The sequence below is a fragment of the Polyergus mexicanus genome, unplaced genomic scaffold, assembly GCF_030449975.1.
Source record: "Polyergus mexicanus isolate NDT 795.1 unplaced genomic scaffold, iyPolMexi1.0 SCAF_17, whole genome shotgun sequence".
NCBI lineage: Eukaryota > Metazoa > Arthropoda > Insecta > Hymenoptera > Formicidae > Polyergus > Polyergus mexicanus.
The window spans coordinates 4492532-4510518 of NW_027223337.1; the positions used below are offsets into that span (position 1 = coordinate 4492532).

The window sequence follows — 17987 nt, forward strand, 5'->3', positions numbered from 1 at the left end:
GTAAACACATCGCGCCACAAGCGCGTCTCGCATGTCGAAAATATTGTCTCTCAAATCTCCAAACCTCTTCAGTTTGTTCGATATAGTTTATCAAGCTGCATCTATTTTCTTTTTTGAAATGCTTTCACTTGTAATCACTGTCACGATAAAAGGAAAATATTAAAAAAGTTAATCGGGATGGGAAAAAAGTATCGTTTTTTTACGTTTTGATTATATTTAAATATTTATGACGTATAGCCATAAAGACATTTTGCAGTAATAAATATGTTTTATCATTAAGACAAGTAAAAACTCTACTACAATAATAGTAGAAATTAGTATTCTACACTTTGAGGCAATATTTGTCGTCAATTTTAATTTCATATTAATTAAATTTAAAGAAAAACACGATGATTCCAATAATATCGAGACTTCCTATATAGCACCGAAAAATTGCAAAAACGTTGCATAGATCTTACATTGAAACATTGTAATATTGCATAGAAGTTGCGAAATGTTTCTGCAATGTTACTGCAAGCCTGCGGCAACGTTGAAATGTCCGCCCTCAGAAATATTTCAATGTAAGACTACAGTAATGTTACGGTGCAATGTATTTGTAATATTTAAATACATTGCTACAAATATGCAAAACGCTTCAAATTTAATACATAAACTTTGAGAACATATAAAAACATCCAAGAGAGATAAGAAAAAAGATTGTGAATTTACGCAATTACAACGAGTTTTTTCTCGTCTCTCGTGGATGTCTTTATATATTCTCCAAGTTTATCTATTAAATTTGAAGCATTTTGCATATTAAAAAATTATTATCAAATTTTTGCTTTTATATAAAAATGGGAACTATTAAACAATTTTCTGTTATCTAATTAACATCGCTATTTTATAAATTATTTACAGGTTTAAGAAATTGATAATGATTAAATAATTTAATTCATAAAAATTAAAATTTTATTTATATAAATATTAAACTCCATATCTTAAGTAGACTTTTAACTTTTTTCGAGTAATTATTTGTCCGATTTCTGAACAATTAATTCAATATTTGAATTTCCTGTGTTGGGATTGTATCAGATAAATTAATCTGATAAAAATAGTTATTATATTACTAACCCCTTTTTGCAAACTTCATATAACCATCGTGATTAAAACTTAAATACGGGATAGATAACGCAACGCGCGCCGCATAGTGGTAAACGAACGAAGTAGCGATTATCAAAAACTGTCTTTTGTAATGTTTTTGAAATGTTGCTGTAACATTCTCATAAAATATTACAATTTCATATTCCAATAATGTCTTAACAATATTTCCTTGCAACTTGCAAGATTGTAACATTGCTGCAATGTAATTGCAATGTTCTGTGCTGTATGGGAGATAACGCAACGCGCGCCGCATAGTGGTAAACGAACAAAGTAGCGATTATCAAAAACTGTCTTTTGTAATGTTTTTGAAATGTTGCTGTAACATTCTCATAAAATATTACAATTCCATATTCCAATAATGTCTCAACAATATTTCATTGCAACTTGCAAGATTGTAACATTGCTGCAATGTAATTGCAATGTTCTGTGCTGTATGGGTTGTGATTATTTCCTTTTTTTATCTTAACATCGTCAATTAATGATTTTATTTTTCGATAAAAATCTCTAAACGTGAATTCCGCAATTAAAATTTTCCAAATATCAGAGAGTGTATGATATTTTTAAAAAAATCTAATTTTACATAATACTGTTATTTAAAAAAATTCCAGGATTGATTTCATTGGAAACTTTATTGTTCATTTTTCGCAAGAATTTAATCCTACCGCAGTTAATGTAGCTATTATTATTTGGACACAATATGATTTATATTATAAATTCATATTAATAATTTTTTTCTCAATGATTCGTATATTGACTTATTATATTATATGTTGATGATATTTCTTAAATTAATAATTTTAAATTCTTCTTATGCGTTTTTAGTTGAGAGATTAACGAAAAGTTACACAGAATTTACAATAATATTGTGGATTAAAAGTAAATTTATTTAAGTAATAGTAGGGGTAACAATATACGCATATTTGCATTCAGAAATAATTCATTTCAATTGAGTGTGCGTGTGTGTAATATATATAAATAAATTACTTATTATCTTCTGATATTCACACATTTACGATTACATAAAATTTTACAGTTATATTTTAAAATTTTTGCTCAGGTCAACGGGCATAAAGATTAAAGTTGACTAATATTAAGTTGACTGATTTAAGATATAAGTAAAAATCTGAAAAGATAATTTGAAGTAATTATTAGTAATTTTTTTATATACACAAGAAGTTTTTATAATACGTGTACAGTAACAAACAGATATAGCAATTCTATTTTACATATGAAAAACATCTTGCTTTAAACGTCTTCTTTTAACTTACTTTTAGCGAAAATAATATATCCAAAAGAAGATAAAACGTAAAAAGAAAGTTTGTGTGCAAATTTTTTCATTGATTTTTATTACAAAAAAATATAAGACTTGTCGTTGAACATTAAAAATGTAACAAGAATTCAAGTATGAATAAAATGTGACTAACATGAAAAAAAAACAAGAGAACGCTATTACAAAATTTCTCGCTCGCATAATCAAATATAATTAAGTTATCCTGATTTAACATTCTGATATACAGAATCTTCTGATTCTATTATTACTTAGTAACCTAATATATTAACAATAAAATAAGGACATAATTTCATTTATTTGAGATAACACTTGAAAAAAAAAGAATTGTATATTGAGGAAAGATAACTTGTTCCTTCATCATTATAAGCCTTTTACTTTACGCGTAAATATAAGAAAATAAATTAATGTAAAACCATATTTAATGCATAATCTCATGAATGTAATTATATCTGTTAGCAAAGGAGAAATAAAAATATTACATATAATGTTATATATACAGGGTGTCCTAGACCACCCCTTTTCTTTCAAAAACTAAGCATTTTAGAGAAAAACGTTTTCAACAAAAATTGTATGCTTTTGAGGGGAACATAACATGGTGTCATTGGTTTGACCTTGGATAGGATCGTCAAGTCAAGGACACCTTAAATTTCTTAAATAAAATCCCCTATTTTTTATTGCATATTCTTATAGCTTATGTCGAGAGCTTTCCAAAACACTATAATAAAGTATTTTTTTCATTAAGTACTTTTTGAGTTATTTTGTATTTTAGTCTGACATATTTCGATATAAAAAATTAAATATCTTGTAAAATATTTAGTTTTCGATAATCTTACCGTAATACTTTTATGTACAGAATAATGAGACAAATCAATTAGTGTAAAAAAAAAACAAATAATTGTTTAAAAAAAATACATTGTAAATAATTTTCTTAAAAACAATTATTTAATATGTCAATTCAAAAAGTATTTAATGAAAAAATACTTTGTTATAGTGTTTTGGAAAGCTCTCGACATAAGCTATAAGAATATGTAATAAAAAATAGGTGGTTCCATTTAAGAGATTAAAGGTGTCCTTGACTTGACCTTAACAATGCCATCCAAGGTCAAACCAATGACACCATCTTATGTTCCCCTCAAAACTATACAATTTTTGTTGAAAACGTTTTTCTCTAAAATGCTTAGTTTTTGAAAGATAAGGGGTGTACGGGTGGTCTAGGACACCCTGTATATATGCCCTTAGCGTTATTATATTATAAAATATACGGGGCATATGATAAATCTATATTAAATCTTTGCAACTCGTGTAAATATTTATCTATTATTTCATCAATATGAATTTTTCATTTATCGTTATCAGTCGTACAATGGATGGTGCATCATCGGTTGTAGTAGACATGATAGAGGGGAGGTGTGATAGAAAGAAAGATATTTCAAGTTGCTATAACAATTTATTTTTATTCTTACATTTCACGGATTTCAAATCATTGCTTTTTTATTTTTTTATTTTTTTTTCCCCAATTCCTGCCAGTAATGCTCGTATTGCTAACCTATGGTATTCGCACGAATCAAAAGTTGTATGTTGTCCGCCGTGGCGACGATTTCCTTTCAGCAGGGAGATTGCAATTGCGCTGCGTTAAATGGCCCTTATGCAGCTTCGGCGCTCGCTGACGCGCCCGCCGCCTCGCTGATGCTTTCCTTCCGTCCGTAATGTCCGCCTCCCAAGGACACGCTGCTGCTTGCCTCGGCGCTGGCTTCCGCGCTCGACCTGATACCGTAATGCCCATTACCGATCGCAGTAGCCTCGGCCTTGGCCTCTCCCTTTAAGTTGAGAGGAACCCAGGGATCGCGCTTGAACGACTCGACCCATCCTTCCGCTTGGCTGGCCGCCTCGGCGTCAGCGGTAGCGACCGCCTGGGCAGCGGCGGTGTTGGTCTCCGATTGAGCCGATGCCGCAGATTCGGACGCGGAGGCTCTCGATTGAATCTGACTGGCGGCTTGTGCCTGAGACGAGCAGACGGTCTGATCGGCGGCCGCGCGGGCCACGGCGGCCTTGGCTTTGGCAATAGCGACCAGGGCTTCGGCGCCGGCCTCGGTGATCTCGGCCTGAGCCTTAGCGGAAGCCCGTGCGGCCTCCAGCGATCTGATCGCCGAGTCCTTGGCTTTGGAGGCGGTGGCGGCGAGCACGGCGGCTGCCTGCGCCAGAACGGTGTTCGCTTCGTTGGCGATGATAGAAGCGGCGTTGGCCCTGGCTTCGCTGTTGGCGGCACTTCTCGCCTCGGCTGCCGACTCCTCGCTGGAGACCTTGGAAGCCGCGGCGGCGGCAGCGGCACGAGCGATCGCGACCACGGCAGCCTCGGCGCCCTTCGCTGCCTTGGTGGTAATGATCGCCGCAAGGTATTGGGCCTTATCGGCTATCTCCATCGCCGCGATCGCTTGCTGGACGGCAGCGTTGGCCTTCGCCGCGGCTTCGGCGCTCGATGCAGCCTGCGTGCTCGCGAAAATCTCGGCGCTGTTCGCGATGACACCGAGGCCGAGATCCAGGAGCGAGCGTTGCTCGGTGAGGGTCGACACGTCGGATATCGCCGATTCGATGACGGCCGCGCCCTTAGCGACGTCCAGTCCGCCGTTGTTGATGCCGATTTTCAGGGCGGCCGCGTTCAGCGATTGCAGGTTGAGTCCCTCGTTCTTCTTCTCCTCTTCCTTGCCCCAGATGAGCGAGCCGTGCGACCGTTTGCCGAGCCCGATGGCGGACGATGACGACGACGACGACGACGACGACGACGACGACGACGACGCCGACGTCTGTGCGGACGTCGAGCTGGAATCCAACACCCAGCCGCTGGCGAGCCCCCAACCGAGGAGAGACGTCACGAATATCGCTGGAATCTTCATCTTCGACGACGCAACTTCGCAGATTGATGCCGGGTAGTGGCGCGTATGCCGATTATATACTGCATCGTTCGCAATTGTGAAAACACATTCCCGTCTTTGTTTTTCCTTCACGCGCAACAATTTCACCCGCGCGTGTAACACTCCTTAAAATATTGTCTCAAGATGCCGAGGCGCGAAGCCGCGTGGATTTGTTGCACGCGGTTTGTTTAGGTGCGTTTCCGTTTACTCGCCGGACAATATTTGTTGCTTATCTAACAAGTACCGGTTGTATCGCTCTGCTCTCTCCCTCTCTCTCTCTCTCTCTCTTGTTGACACCTACCACGAATCTATAGTTACACAATTCTATACGTGAAAGGAAATGCTATACTTTTGTTTTACATCAATTCTTAGATATTGCTAATTATTATATTTAATATTAAAGACCAAGTATTTGTATATATATATATACAAGTATACAAGGTGTCCTAAGACACCTTTTCTTTCAAAAACTAAGCATTTTAGAGAAAAACGTTTTCAACAAAAATTGTATGCTTTTGAGGGGAATATAAGATGGTGTCATTGGTTTGACCTTGGATGGCATCGTTAAGGTCAAGTCAAGGACACCTTTAATTTCTTAAATGGAACCCCCTATTTTTTATTACATATTCGTATAACTTACGTCGAGAGGTTTCCAAAACACTATAACAAAGTATTTTTTCATTAAATACTTTTTGAATTATTTTATATTTTAATCTGACATATTTTGATATAAAAAATTAAATATTTCGTAAAATATTCGGTTTTCGATAATCTTACCGTAATACTTCTAATACAGAATAATGAGACAAATCAATTAATGCAAAAAAAAAAAAAAAAAAAATAATTGTTTTAAAAAATACATTGTAAATAATTTTCTTAAAAACAATTATTTTTTATAGTAATATATAGAGCAATATTTTATTATATTAGTTTTACATTAATACTGTAACGATGTCTCTCGAAACAACACTTCTAATACCTCTCTACTTATATTTTATAAAAAAATTTTATCTGAAATATTATTATAATATTATCTCCGAGTTGCTCAAAGTTTATACCTTTAATATATATTACGTAAAAGGTGATAATATACTAAACCATCTGTTAATTTAGATTTATTGATTTTGATAAAGAGTTAAAGAGAGAGAAAAAATCAAATCACAAAATATTCCCATACAGCACCGAAAGATTGCAAAAACGTTGCATAGATCTTACATTGAAACATTGTAATATTGCGTAGAAGTTGCGAAATGTTTCTGCAATGTTACTGCAAGCCTGCGGCAATGTTGAAATGTCCGCCCTTAGAAATATTTCAATGTAAGACTACAGTAATGTTACGGTGCAATGTATTTGTAATATTTAAATACATTGCTACAAATATGCAAAACGCTTCAAATTTAATACATAAACTTTGAGAACATATAAAAACATCCAAGAGAGATAAGAAAAAAGATTGTGAATTTACGCAATTACAACGAGTTTTTCCTCGTCTCTCTTGGATGTCTTTATATATTCTTCAAGTTTATCTATTAAATTTGAAGCATTTTGCATAATAAAAATTATTATCAAATTTTTGCTTTTATATAAAAATGGGAACTATTAAACAATTTTCTGTTATCAAATTAACATCGCTATTTTATAAATTATTTACAAGTTTAAGAAATTGATAATGATTAAATAATTTAATTCATAAAAATTAAAATTTTATTTATATAAATATTAAACTCCATATCTTAAGTAGACAATAAACGGATAATTTTAACTTTTTTCGGATAATTATTTGTCCGATTTCTGAACACTCAATTCAATATCTGAATTTTCTGTGTTGGGATTGTATCGGATAAATTAAATTGATAAAAATAGTTATATCTTTAATCTTATTAGCCGCTCTTTGCAAGCCTTATGTAATCATCGTGACAGAAACTTAAATGCTGGATAGGTAACGCAACGCGCGCCGCATAGCGGTAAACAAACGAACTAGCGATTACCGAAAACTCTTTTTTGTAATGTTTTTGAAATGTTGCTGTAACATTCTCATAAAATATTACAATTCCATATTCCAATAATGTCTCAACAATATTTCATTGCAACTTGCAAGATTGTAACATTGCTGCAATGTAATTGCAATGTTCTGTGCTATATGGGTTATTTATATGCAAACTGCATTTTATAATCATAACTCTTGAATACTAAATTTTTTTTATTTTATTTCAATTAATGTGAGTCCATTCAATTTCTACATTTGTTGATGATTTACACAAATTTATTTAAATCTAAATTGCTACATTGTTTTTCACTTAAAACTTAAAGTTACAGTATTAGCGACGTTGGTTCTTTTCTCTTCGTAGATTCAATACATAATTAAAAATATACAATTAAAATTGTTTAACGTTTAAAGATTTAACAATTAAGGTTTTATATAAAGTTAATTTCTTCTTTTATTCTTCTTTGTAAAAAGAAATACGGGCGAGAGTAAAATGTTATATTAATGGAATTCATAATATAAATAGTAAAATTACTTGTTCGATTGTTTAAAAACGTATTGCAATGCATTTCTTGCTATTTCCTTTCTTTGTATATAGAATAATGAATAAATTTGAATAGAACAAGAGGAATAAGACATACGCATACAAGAGGGTTAGTATTAGGAAATACAAGATACAATAAAAAGTAATAAAATATATTCGAGGCAGAATCTCTATAGATGATAGATACGGTATTCTCCCCTTGGGTGTTATCAATACTATTTAATTAAACTACATGAAATATTAAACATATTAAAAATATATTAAAATAATAATAGGCAAGATATCTCAAAGCTGTTATTCTTTTATTAATCGTGTATATATATATATTTTTTTTTTTTGATACTTTGAGATTCAATAATCGAATTTATCTTCTCTTAATAGATATTTGATCGAACAATATTCTTTCCATAAATATTTTAACTCTACCTTACATAATTACACTCACAATATTTAAAAAGGAATAGCTCTGATCAATTCTTGAAACAAAAAATAAAATTCTATTGTATAGTAACCCATACAGCACAGAACATTGCAATTACATTGCAGTAATATTACAATCTTGCAAGTTGCAATGTAATATTGTTGAGACATTATTGGAATATGGAATTGTAATATTTTATGAGAATGTTACAGCAACAATTCAAAAACATTACAAAAAACAGTTTTCGGTAATCGCTAGTTTGTTTGTTTACCGCTATGCGGCGCGCGTTGCGTTACCTATCCAGCATTTAAGTTTCAGTCACGATGATTACATAAAGCTTGCAAAGAGCGACTAATAAGATTAAAGATATATAACTATTTTCATCAGTTTAATTTATCCGATACAATCCCAACACAGGGAATTCAGATATTGAACTGATTGTTCAGTAACCACCGTAACATTATTGTAATATTATATTGTAATATTTCTAAGGGCCGACATTTCAACGTTGCCGCAAACTTGCAGTAACATTGCAGAAACATTTCGCAATTTCCATGCAAGATTACAATGTTTCAATGCAAGGTTTATGCAACGTTTCTGCAATCTTTCGGTACTGTATGGGAAGTACCGTTCAAAATTAAATCGAGCTGTGTAAGAGTTTGTGTGTCACAGTAGCTTATCCAAAAATTAAATTTAAGATTCTTAAAATTAAAGTTAAGATTCTCCTCATCCTTAATCACTTGTAAGTGAAAAATGTGCTACAATTTTTATCCATATTTATGTCGAAATCACCGTGATTAAAAAATGATTTCACAGCAATTTTTTTTTTTTTTACAACGAGAGTAAAATAATTATTTAGTAATGACTATTTGATAATCTATTCAAAAAGCTCTTCTTTATAATCGTTGATTAATTAATTGATTTTTTATTTATACAGAAAAAGAGAGAGAGAGAGAGAAAGAGAGAAATGTAAAATAATCTATGTTCAATAAAATTCAAACTCGGTATAATTTCGAGTTGTTTATATAGAATAATAAATGGATTTTATGCCACTTATCGCGATTTTATCCTGACAAATAAGGGTAGAAATAATTTTCGCGTGTGTGCAATGTTGAAATTTGTATTTATTCTATCCGATATTATCAGTTTTCGCTTTGACATATAGGTGAGTTTTGGGACCAATAAGCGTGGGACTTAATGAAAGAAAGAGTTCTCGAGTCTCTCTGCTATAACAATGTATTTTTATTATTACATTCTCGGATTTTAAAAATCGCTGATTTTTTTTGTCAATTTTTTTTTTCAATTCCCGCCGATCTGTAATCGCGTTTTAATGTAGGACAATTCGTAGTGGATCAAGACTCGTATTATCCTCCGCTAGATAAGGATGATCGAGGAAAGCGCGTCGCGCCATTTCTGCTCGCTGTTCGCGTTAGAAAAGAAGAGCGCCGGCGTCGGCGGAGCTTTCCGCATTGGCGGCCGCTGATGCTCGCGAGCTGCCGTGTCCGAGACCCCAGTTGTGTCCCCATATGGAACGATGTCCCTTGTTGAGGCCGATGGCGGATGCGCTACTCTGAGCGTCGGCGGTAACGATGGCACCCTTGCCTCCGCTGGACTGCGTACCGGTCACGATCACCTCCCCGCTGGCCTTGCCGTATCCCGCGCCGATCTCAACGAGCTCCTGCTTGCGAATGCTAGCCTTGGAGGCCGCTTGGGCGACGGCGTTCACCTTGGCATCGGCCGCTCTAGACTGCGTGTCCTCTTCGGCCACCTCGCTGGCCTCGGCCGCCCTGTTCTTAGCCTGTACGAAGTTCCTCTGGGCGGTGATAAGAGCGGCTATCGCTGCCTTGGCCACGGCGCTGGCGTCCCTTGCCTCGGATTGTTTGGCAGCAGCAGCTGCCGCTGCCGCGGCAGCCGCGCTTTCAGCTGCCATGGCTCGTTGAGCGGCAGCGTTGGCCTCCTGATTTAAGGCTGACGCCTTTCGTGCCTGCAGGGCTGCAGCCTCGGAAGCCGCTCCCTGGATGCGCGCCAATCTGAGAGCCGTCAGGGCGCTACCGGCGGAGGTTCTGAGAGCGGCGTCGGCGGTCTGGGCGGCCTGGAGTGCCTGGCCGGCCGATATCTTTGATGTGGCGGCAGCGGCCTCCGCTTCGATCGCTGCTGCACCTAGGGAGGCGGCCGCTTGCTCGACCGCGACCGTCTTCGCGGTGGCGACCGATTGCGCTTCGGCGGCCCCCTGGACCAGCACGGCAGCGTCGTCGGCCAGGGCACGCGCCTTGGCGTTCCTCGCGGCGGACTCGTTGAGCAGCTCTAATGTTTCCTGCTCTCCCTCGGCGGTCGCCTTGCCGGCACGCAGAGCTGCCCTGGTCCCCACTGCGGCGGACGCCACCAACGTCGAGGCCGCGCTCGAAGCTCCCACGCGGCTGAGGATGTTGCTGCTACCGGCCCTGGCGGACGCGGCCGCTTTGGAACTGTCACCGGCGCTCCTCCAGTTACCCGACAACGCGCCGGCCGAGGCGGAAGCGGATGCGGACGCGTCCGCGGCCGAACTGCCAAGGAGAAGCCGCTCGCTGGCGTCGGCGAAACCCCAGAGGAGGAGGGTCGTTGCGATTATCGCTGGGATCTTCATCTTCGACGAGATTTCTTCGCGGATTGATGCCCGATGCTGCCGCGTCCACGATTATATACCGCTCGCGAACAGTTGTCATAATACCGACACTGCCGCGCGAAAAAAATCTCCAAATCGACCGAACTCGAAAAATATTTTTTCAGGATGTCGATCGCGCACCTCCCTTACAATTCAATCGCCGTTTACTTAACTGCGTTTATATTCGCGATTGTGAATTTGATCGGCTAATATCGGTGTTCTTTAAGAAATTCTCCACATTATAACTTATCTTGGAAACAACTATATTCGGAAATGGACACTTTGCTGTAACTTTGTTATACTCGTCAACGTACAAAGAGAGTATTTTGTTCTAAATTTTCTTGTCCGATTGTAATTGCTATTTGCAACATTAAGCCTATATCTTAAATAATCTGCAATTTGAAACAGAATTCCTCTCCCTCGGCATATATGAATTCTATCTTTAATATTTCTACACTTTTGTGTGAAAGAAAAATTATGGATAAGACGAATTTGCTGGTCTATTTAATTATGCTAGTGCTTTAATCTGTATATTAATAGAAAAAGAAAAAAAACACTTAAACCTAACCTAATCTGTATATTAATAGAAAAAGAAAAAAAACACTTTATTGCTGGTGTGTTTTATTTTATTTCAAATTTTTCTTATACTACGTTAATGCAACACTCCCTTAGTTTTAACGTATTTTACACAAATTATAACATCTAATAAATATATGATTTCGATACAAAAAGTTAAACAATCCTTTTTATTAATTAAAAATATCATACAATTGCTACATATCAATTTTTATAACGCTATCTTCAATTCTGTTTGTTTCTTCTTCAATTAACTATCGGAAAAAATAAATTGTAGAAGTACAAAGCATATAAGTATTTTCACAATGTTAAATATTTTCACACGAGCTTATTTCAGTGTAATATTACGAGTGTTTTCATATATTTCAACAATAAATAAATGCAATCTGTGTTTGCTCATTAAATATTATGGTTGCACGAGATACCAAGACTAGTTTTCGTCTTGTCTCGATCTTGTCTTGAATTTCAAGACAAGATCAAGACAAGATTCGAAATTAATTATCAAGACAATACCAAAAGAAATTATCAAGATTCTTGATCTTATCGAGAAGTCTTGGTTTTTAAAAAAAAGTTATCTAATTGTTCCCGATCTCTGAACGGAGATTTTAATTAATATGGAAATAGGCGAGAAAGACAAAAAATTTGATTTATTGTTAGTAAATAAAAACATCTATAAATTTAAAAACTTTAAAAAATTTAAATTTAAAGAGTCTGCGCATCATTATCATTACACACTTTAATGTGACGTAAAAATATAGCGCAAATTAATTACTTTATATTACTTAATTTATAAAGTTTAATTTCAATACTTACGTTTAAAAATATATCTATCGTTTTTTTTTTTCTGACAATATTTTATTTTTCATTGCTTTTAATCCAAATAAATCTTCATATGCTTTTTTATGATTTTTCTCCAAATGTTTTTTTAATCCAGTAGTGTTACTATTTTTCATTTTTATTTCTTTAGTCACATTTTCTTTTTGACATAATAAACGTACGCCGATTTTTTCATTGTTTCTTGTTTCGTACTTAAAATAAGTTTTCTATGTGCATTGTTTAACTGCACTTACTTCCGAACTTTCATTATCACTTTCGGAAATGTTTGCATGTTCAGCGGAAGAACTTGGTTTAGTTTTTAGACCGCGTCCGCACAATCGAGACGTGAGCATACGCAGTAAAGAACAAACGAAAATCGTGCTCGGCGCTTCGGATAACAGAAGAAATCAGATATACTTACTATTTTCTGTTTTTTATCAAGCTGACAAATAATTTAGTCTTAAATAAAAACTGTTAATAAAAATCAAGGCAAGACAAGACAAGACAAGATCTTTGATACAAAAATCCTCTCAAGACCAAGACAAGATTAAAATTTTCAAGACCGATACAATATTTTTGCGAATATTGTCTTGTCTTGGGTCTCGTGCAACTCTATTAAATATTGTAATTATAGATCCAATTATTACTGCGTGACTTTTCCCAACTTAATTAAATAGCATGAATAGAACGGTGATTATGAAGAGAATCTAAAATAAAAAGAATATTGAAATGCAACCTATTATTATATATTGTATTTGGGATAAATACCGCGAAAGCAATAAATCTTATATAATCATGAAAAATTTTACATATTACATAATCTTGAAATAATTGGAGACGATAAGAAAATATCGAATAAGGAAGATGCAAATTTTAATAACATTTAATAAATTAATGATAAAAATTTCAACATTCTTTGTAAAATACAAATTGTCAGATATTATAAAAACCTGAAAAAATCAATCTGTTCTTAAAAAAGATACAGTACATGTTTAAAAAGGTTTTATCCAAATGTTAGTTATAGCGATGAAAAGACATTTAAAAACACAACAATGTTACGGTGATATGTGCAGAATAAAAAACAGGTATTTGAAAAATTTCTATAATAAAGATTTTATTCGTTATACCAATATTACATTCACGTTATTCGTCCGAGTAATAAAAAAGTTTTATACTTTGAAACACTATTTTAAATAAAATATAACATTAATGTAAGACAGAAAAAAAAATTAATATTTTATTAATGATAATCTCGCTTATTTTTACGTACATATTCATTGCACGTGTTTACATATCGCACTTAAATATAAAAAGAATTTCAAATAATTTATTTTTTTATACAGATACAGTAATTTATACATGCCATGATTTATTTTATACAATGTTTATTTTGCATTTTTCTTTTTTTTTAAAAGTTAAAAAAACTAATCGGATTTATGTAAATAAATGATGTAATCGTTATGTAAAATTTTATAAATTGAAGATATAAAGTTTCATTCTTTAGAAATATAAAATGTATTTTAGCAATTTAATTATAAAATATTTAAAGTTATTTAATGTATATTAGATAACGCAGAGATTTATTTCAGATTCAGTATTAGTTTTACTTTATTTTGTTTTATTTTATTATATTATATTTTATTTTATTTTATTTTAGCTTAAATCAATTTTAATCTTGAGTTTGATTTTAATTTTGATTTTAATTTTAATTTTGATTTTGATTTTAATTTTAATTTTGATTTTAATTTTAATTATGATTTTAATTATGATTCTAATTTTAATTTCAATTTTGATTTTGATTTTGATTTTGATTTTGATTTTAATTTTAATTTTATTTTTAGTTTTAGTTTTAGTTTTAGTTTTAGTTTTAGTTTTAGTTTTAGTTTTAGTTTTAGTTTTAGTTTTAGTTTTAGTTTTAGTTTTAGTTTTAGTTTTAGTTTTAGTTTTAATTTTAAAGGTAATTAATTAATTAATTTCAAGTTTTAAGTTTTAAGTTTCAAGCTTTAATTTAATTTAATTTTAATTTTAATTTTAATTTTAATTTTAATTTTAATTTTAATTTTAATTTTAATTTTAATTTTAATTTTAATTTTGATTGTGATTTTAATTTCAATTTCAATTTCAATTTAATTTAATTTAATTTAATTTAATTATAATTTCAAGGTTGAGTTTTGATTGGAGGATTTTAAATATGTTAAATTGTAAGAAATTTTAAGAATTTTTGACCATTAATTTATTGTGAAAAGACAAAAAAAACATACGACACAACACAAGACACAAACAAACAAAGACAGAATAACAAATGTAAAAACTGGAAGACATCCAAAGCCGCAAGGCACGGATTAATAAAAATAATAATAAAAAAATAAAATATTTAAAGTTTTTAAAAATTAATTCCTTATCAATAAAAAGTCTAGTAATTCGCAAATAACTTAACAATTATTCGGGAAAGAAACAAGATACGAGGAAGGATTGCTTATGGAATTAACGAAAAGTAATTTTAATCTGTTGTAGAGAACTGTATTTATATAATTACATTTCAATAAGTTTTCTTTTAATTTTTATTTCTGCCATTAATTTTATTGCAATGATAAAAATTGTTACAGATTTCATCTCGTCATCGCTACGATCAATTTGATGCTACTACGAGTAATGCTTCGCTTTCACTTGGACATGTTTGATCGACAACTTGGGCGTGTCGCCCAAACCGACGATAATTCCATCCCTCACGACGTTGAGAGGATTCGCTTGCGCCGCAATGGTCGACTCCAAGCTCGCGACTCTCGAATCCATCTTGGCGGATGCGGAGGCTCGTCTCTGAGCCATTTCTTCCATTTCGCGATAGAACTTGTTCGCGTACTCCAAAGCGACGGACTGCGTGGCAGCGGCCTTGGTGCTGGCTTCCTTGACCACTTCTTCATACATAGCCAATCTTTGAATTTTCTGATTACTCGCTGCATGCTCGGACATAGCCGCATTGGCGGCTGCTATCGCTAGAGCGACTATCTCCTCAGCGCTGTATGCCTTAATTTTAATAAATCCGATGGCGGCTTCGGCAGCCGTGGCTGTTTTCACAAGTTCTAGGGCGTAAGAGGCAGCCATTTTCTGGGTGAGATCCGCGGACTGGGAGATCATCAGAGTCAGCATCAGGGCAGCCTGGACCGCGGCCGTCGCGGCGTTCGTTTCGCCGGTGGCGACGGCGGCAGCGGCTGCCGCTTCTTCGGCGATGGACGCTTTGATGGCAGCTTCGTCTTGCGCCGCAGACGCCAACTCGATCGCTTTCGCCGCGTGCATCGTGGCCGCGCTCGCTAACTTGATTTTCTCGGCGGACACCTTAGCCTTAGCTATCGCGTTAGCGTACGCTTCAGCTACTGTCTTAGTTAGCGCTGCCAGCTTGGCCATAGCCGCAGCTTTCGTCTTCGCCCTGGCCTCAGCTTTTGCTCTAGCCTCGGCCCGCGCCGATGCTTCCGCTCGAGCTTCCGCCTTGGCGCGTGCCTCTGCCTCCGCTAGGGCGATCGCTTCCGCTCGCGCGGATGCCTCTGCCTCGGCCTTGGCCTGCGCCCGTGCCTCAGCTTCGGCTTGCGCGGATGCCGCGGCTCGTGCTTCCGCCTCGGCTCGTGCTTTAGCTTCAGCTTTAGCCTTGGCTTCGGCCTCCGCCTTGGCCTCCGCTTTGGCCGATGCTTCCGCTTTAGCCTTGGCCTCGGCTCGCGCGGAAGCTTCCGCACGCGCTTCCGCTTGCGCCCGGGCCTCGGCTTCGGCTCGCGCCTTCGCTTCCGCTCGCGTTTTCGCCGCAGCCGCCGCGTTTGCTTCCGCCTCAGCGCGAGCGGCTGCTTTGGCCTGAATCTTGGCCTCCGCTTGAGCTACCACCGCCGCTTTTGAAGCCGCCTTTGCTTGAGCTTCCGCTTTGGCGATAGCCTTCGCCGAAACATCGATGTTGCTGTTCGAGGAAGATGATGCGCTGGAGAACGTGGGGGAGTCAGCGTTGGAGTCGGATGTCGCGTCGGCTGTGGCTGTCGAGCTCGAAGATGCCGTGGAAGAGCTGTCCGACGAAGACGAAGAGGAAGATGATGATGAAGAGTAATTCGTGACGAAGTACTTCCTCTTTATGGATCCGGAACTCTCCGATTCTGTCGAAGCCGTAGCCTGTGTCTTGGACAGAGAATCCGCAATTGTTTTCGCCAGAGATTCCGCGTTCGCGGAACTTTCGCCGTTTTGCTGCAAGAATTCCGTTAAGGAGACTGCTTGCGTCGCTGCGTTGGCGTTGGCGTTCGCCGACACGTCTCCATGTCCGATCGCACCCGAAATCGCCTGTGCCAATGATTGCGCTTGAGATCCTGTCTCAAATCCCTGAATATCATCTACTTGACTGTTGGCGAACGCGTTGCTGGAGGAACTGACCAACGATCCCTGATCCGGTAGCAGATTGCCGAAAGCAACGCTCGTCGCGGAAGAATCGGCCGAAGTACCGGCGAGCAACTGTTCTGGAGTGAGAACCTGACCACTCGCCAGTCCCCAAATGAGGAAATACACGAGGAATATCTTCATCGTCGATGGCACTTTGTACATTGCCAGCGGCTCGCGCGATTCGTCAATTATATACCATCGTAAACCAGTTGTAAAAACATCCCTGTTGTCTCATGCTGCCCCGGTGACGCCTCCGAGTCTGCTTCTTGAAAAATACCATTCATCGAATGCCGCCTCGTCTTCGGGAGCAATTTTGCAGATTCGCGGTTTATTTTATCGTGTTTTACTCTTATTAGTATAATTCATTTGGCGCCTAAATTTTATTTTATTTCAAATTAACATTGACGCGAAGATTAGCTTCGCGAAGGTAGAAATTCGATGATCGGAAAAGAATTGAAGGGTTTATAAAAGTTAGGTTAGATGATGGAGAATTAGAAGCGAAATAAGACCTGCATCATACACTTCGTGTTTTCCTACACCTGTTCGTTCGTGCACCGTTACTACCCTTTCCGGAGGAGAAGAAACCATATCTCGCAAGTGTCTGTCTCCGTATCGGTTACAGCGATTTATATCCAACGAGAGTTGCGGACGCATTGCGGACTCTGGTTCGGTTTCGAGATGTATTGTAACGCCTGGCGAGTTCTGGCACGGACGGATCGCTAAATAAGGCGCTGCAAACACAACAGGAACGATACCAATAAAGATGTTACCCCACCATTGCGACCTGCGGATCCATGCAATTCTTGTGTGGAATCTTCTTGAAAAATAACTATGGATTTTGCGTTGCGCTTGTTTTCCTCCGTCGCGGAAATCCAACATTGTTATCATTCTGTAAAGACTTCACCTTGCTTTATCAGTTTTTCAATGTCTGTTTTTGTCCGGTTCCAAAACTGCGAAAATTTTAAAGGTTTGCGTGCTGAAATATTCATAAATACACATGATACTTAAAGTGATACATATAATAAGAAAGAAGAAATGATCTTGAATTAATAAATATAGAATTATATGTGAACACAAATATACATATACAGGGTGTCCTAGACCACCCGTACACCCCTTTTCTTTCAAAAACTAAGCATTTTAGAGAAAAACGTTTTGAACAAAAATTGTATGGTTTTGAGGGGAACATACGATGGTGTCATTGGTTTGACCTTGGATGGCATCGTTAAGGTCAAGTCAAGGACGCCTTTAATTTCTTAAG

At 36.4% G+C, this 17987-nt stretch overlaps 3 protein-coding genes across 3 annotated transcripts; all 3 read right to left on the reverse strand.

The window, feature by feature from the left end:
* Positions 1–3904: 3904 nt before the first annotated feature.
* On the reverse strand, positions 3905–5323 carry LOC138940735 (prophage side tail fiber protein homolog StfR-like). The gene has a single exon (XM_070309882.1). The coding sequence runs from the start codon at positions 5320–5322 to the stop codon at positions 4075–4077; it is 1248 nt and encodes a 415-aa protein (XP_070165983.1). The 5' UTR covers position 5323; the 3' UTR covers positions 3905–4074.
* Positions 5324–9718: 4395 nt separating this feature from the next.
* On the reverse strand, positions 9719–10912 carry Fibroin1 (silk fibroin 1). Its single transcript, XM_070309530.1, has one exon. It carries the CDS (start codon positions 10910–10912, stop codon positions 9719–9721), a length of 1194 nt encoding a protein of 397 aa, XP_070165631.1.
* Positions 10913–14914: 4002 nt separating this feature from the next.
* On the reverse strand, positions 14915–16888 carry LOC138940548 (pneumococcal serine-rich repeat protein-like). Its single transcript, XM_070309531.1, has one exon. It carries the CDS (start codon positions 16886–16888, stop codon positions 14966–14968), a length of 1923 nt encoding a protein of 640 aa, XP_070165632.1. The 3' UTR covers positions 14915–14965.
* Positions 16889–17987: the final 1099 nt, after the last annotated feature.

What these genes read in the sequence shown, in the direction of transcription:
- LOC138940735 (XM_070309882.1), bottom strand. Translation starts at nt 5,322, where the DNA reads ATGAAGATTCCAGCGATATTCGTGACGTCTCTCCTCGGTTGGGGGCTC.
- Fibroin1 (XM_070309530.1), bottom strand. Translation starts at nt 10,912, where the DNA reads ATGAAGATCCCAGCGATAATCGCAACGACCCTCCTCCTCTGGGGTTTC.
- LOC138940548 (XM_070309531.1), bottom strand. Translation starts at nt 16,888, where the DNA reads ATGTACAAAGTGCCATCGACGATGAAGATATTCCTCGTGTATTTCCTC.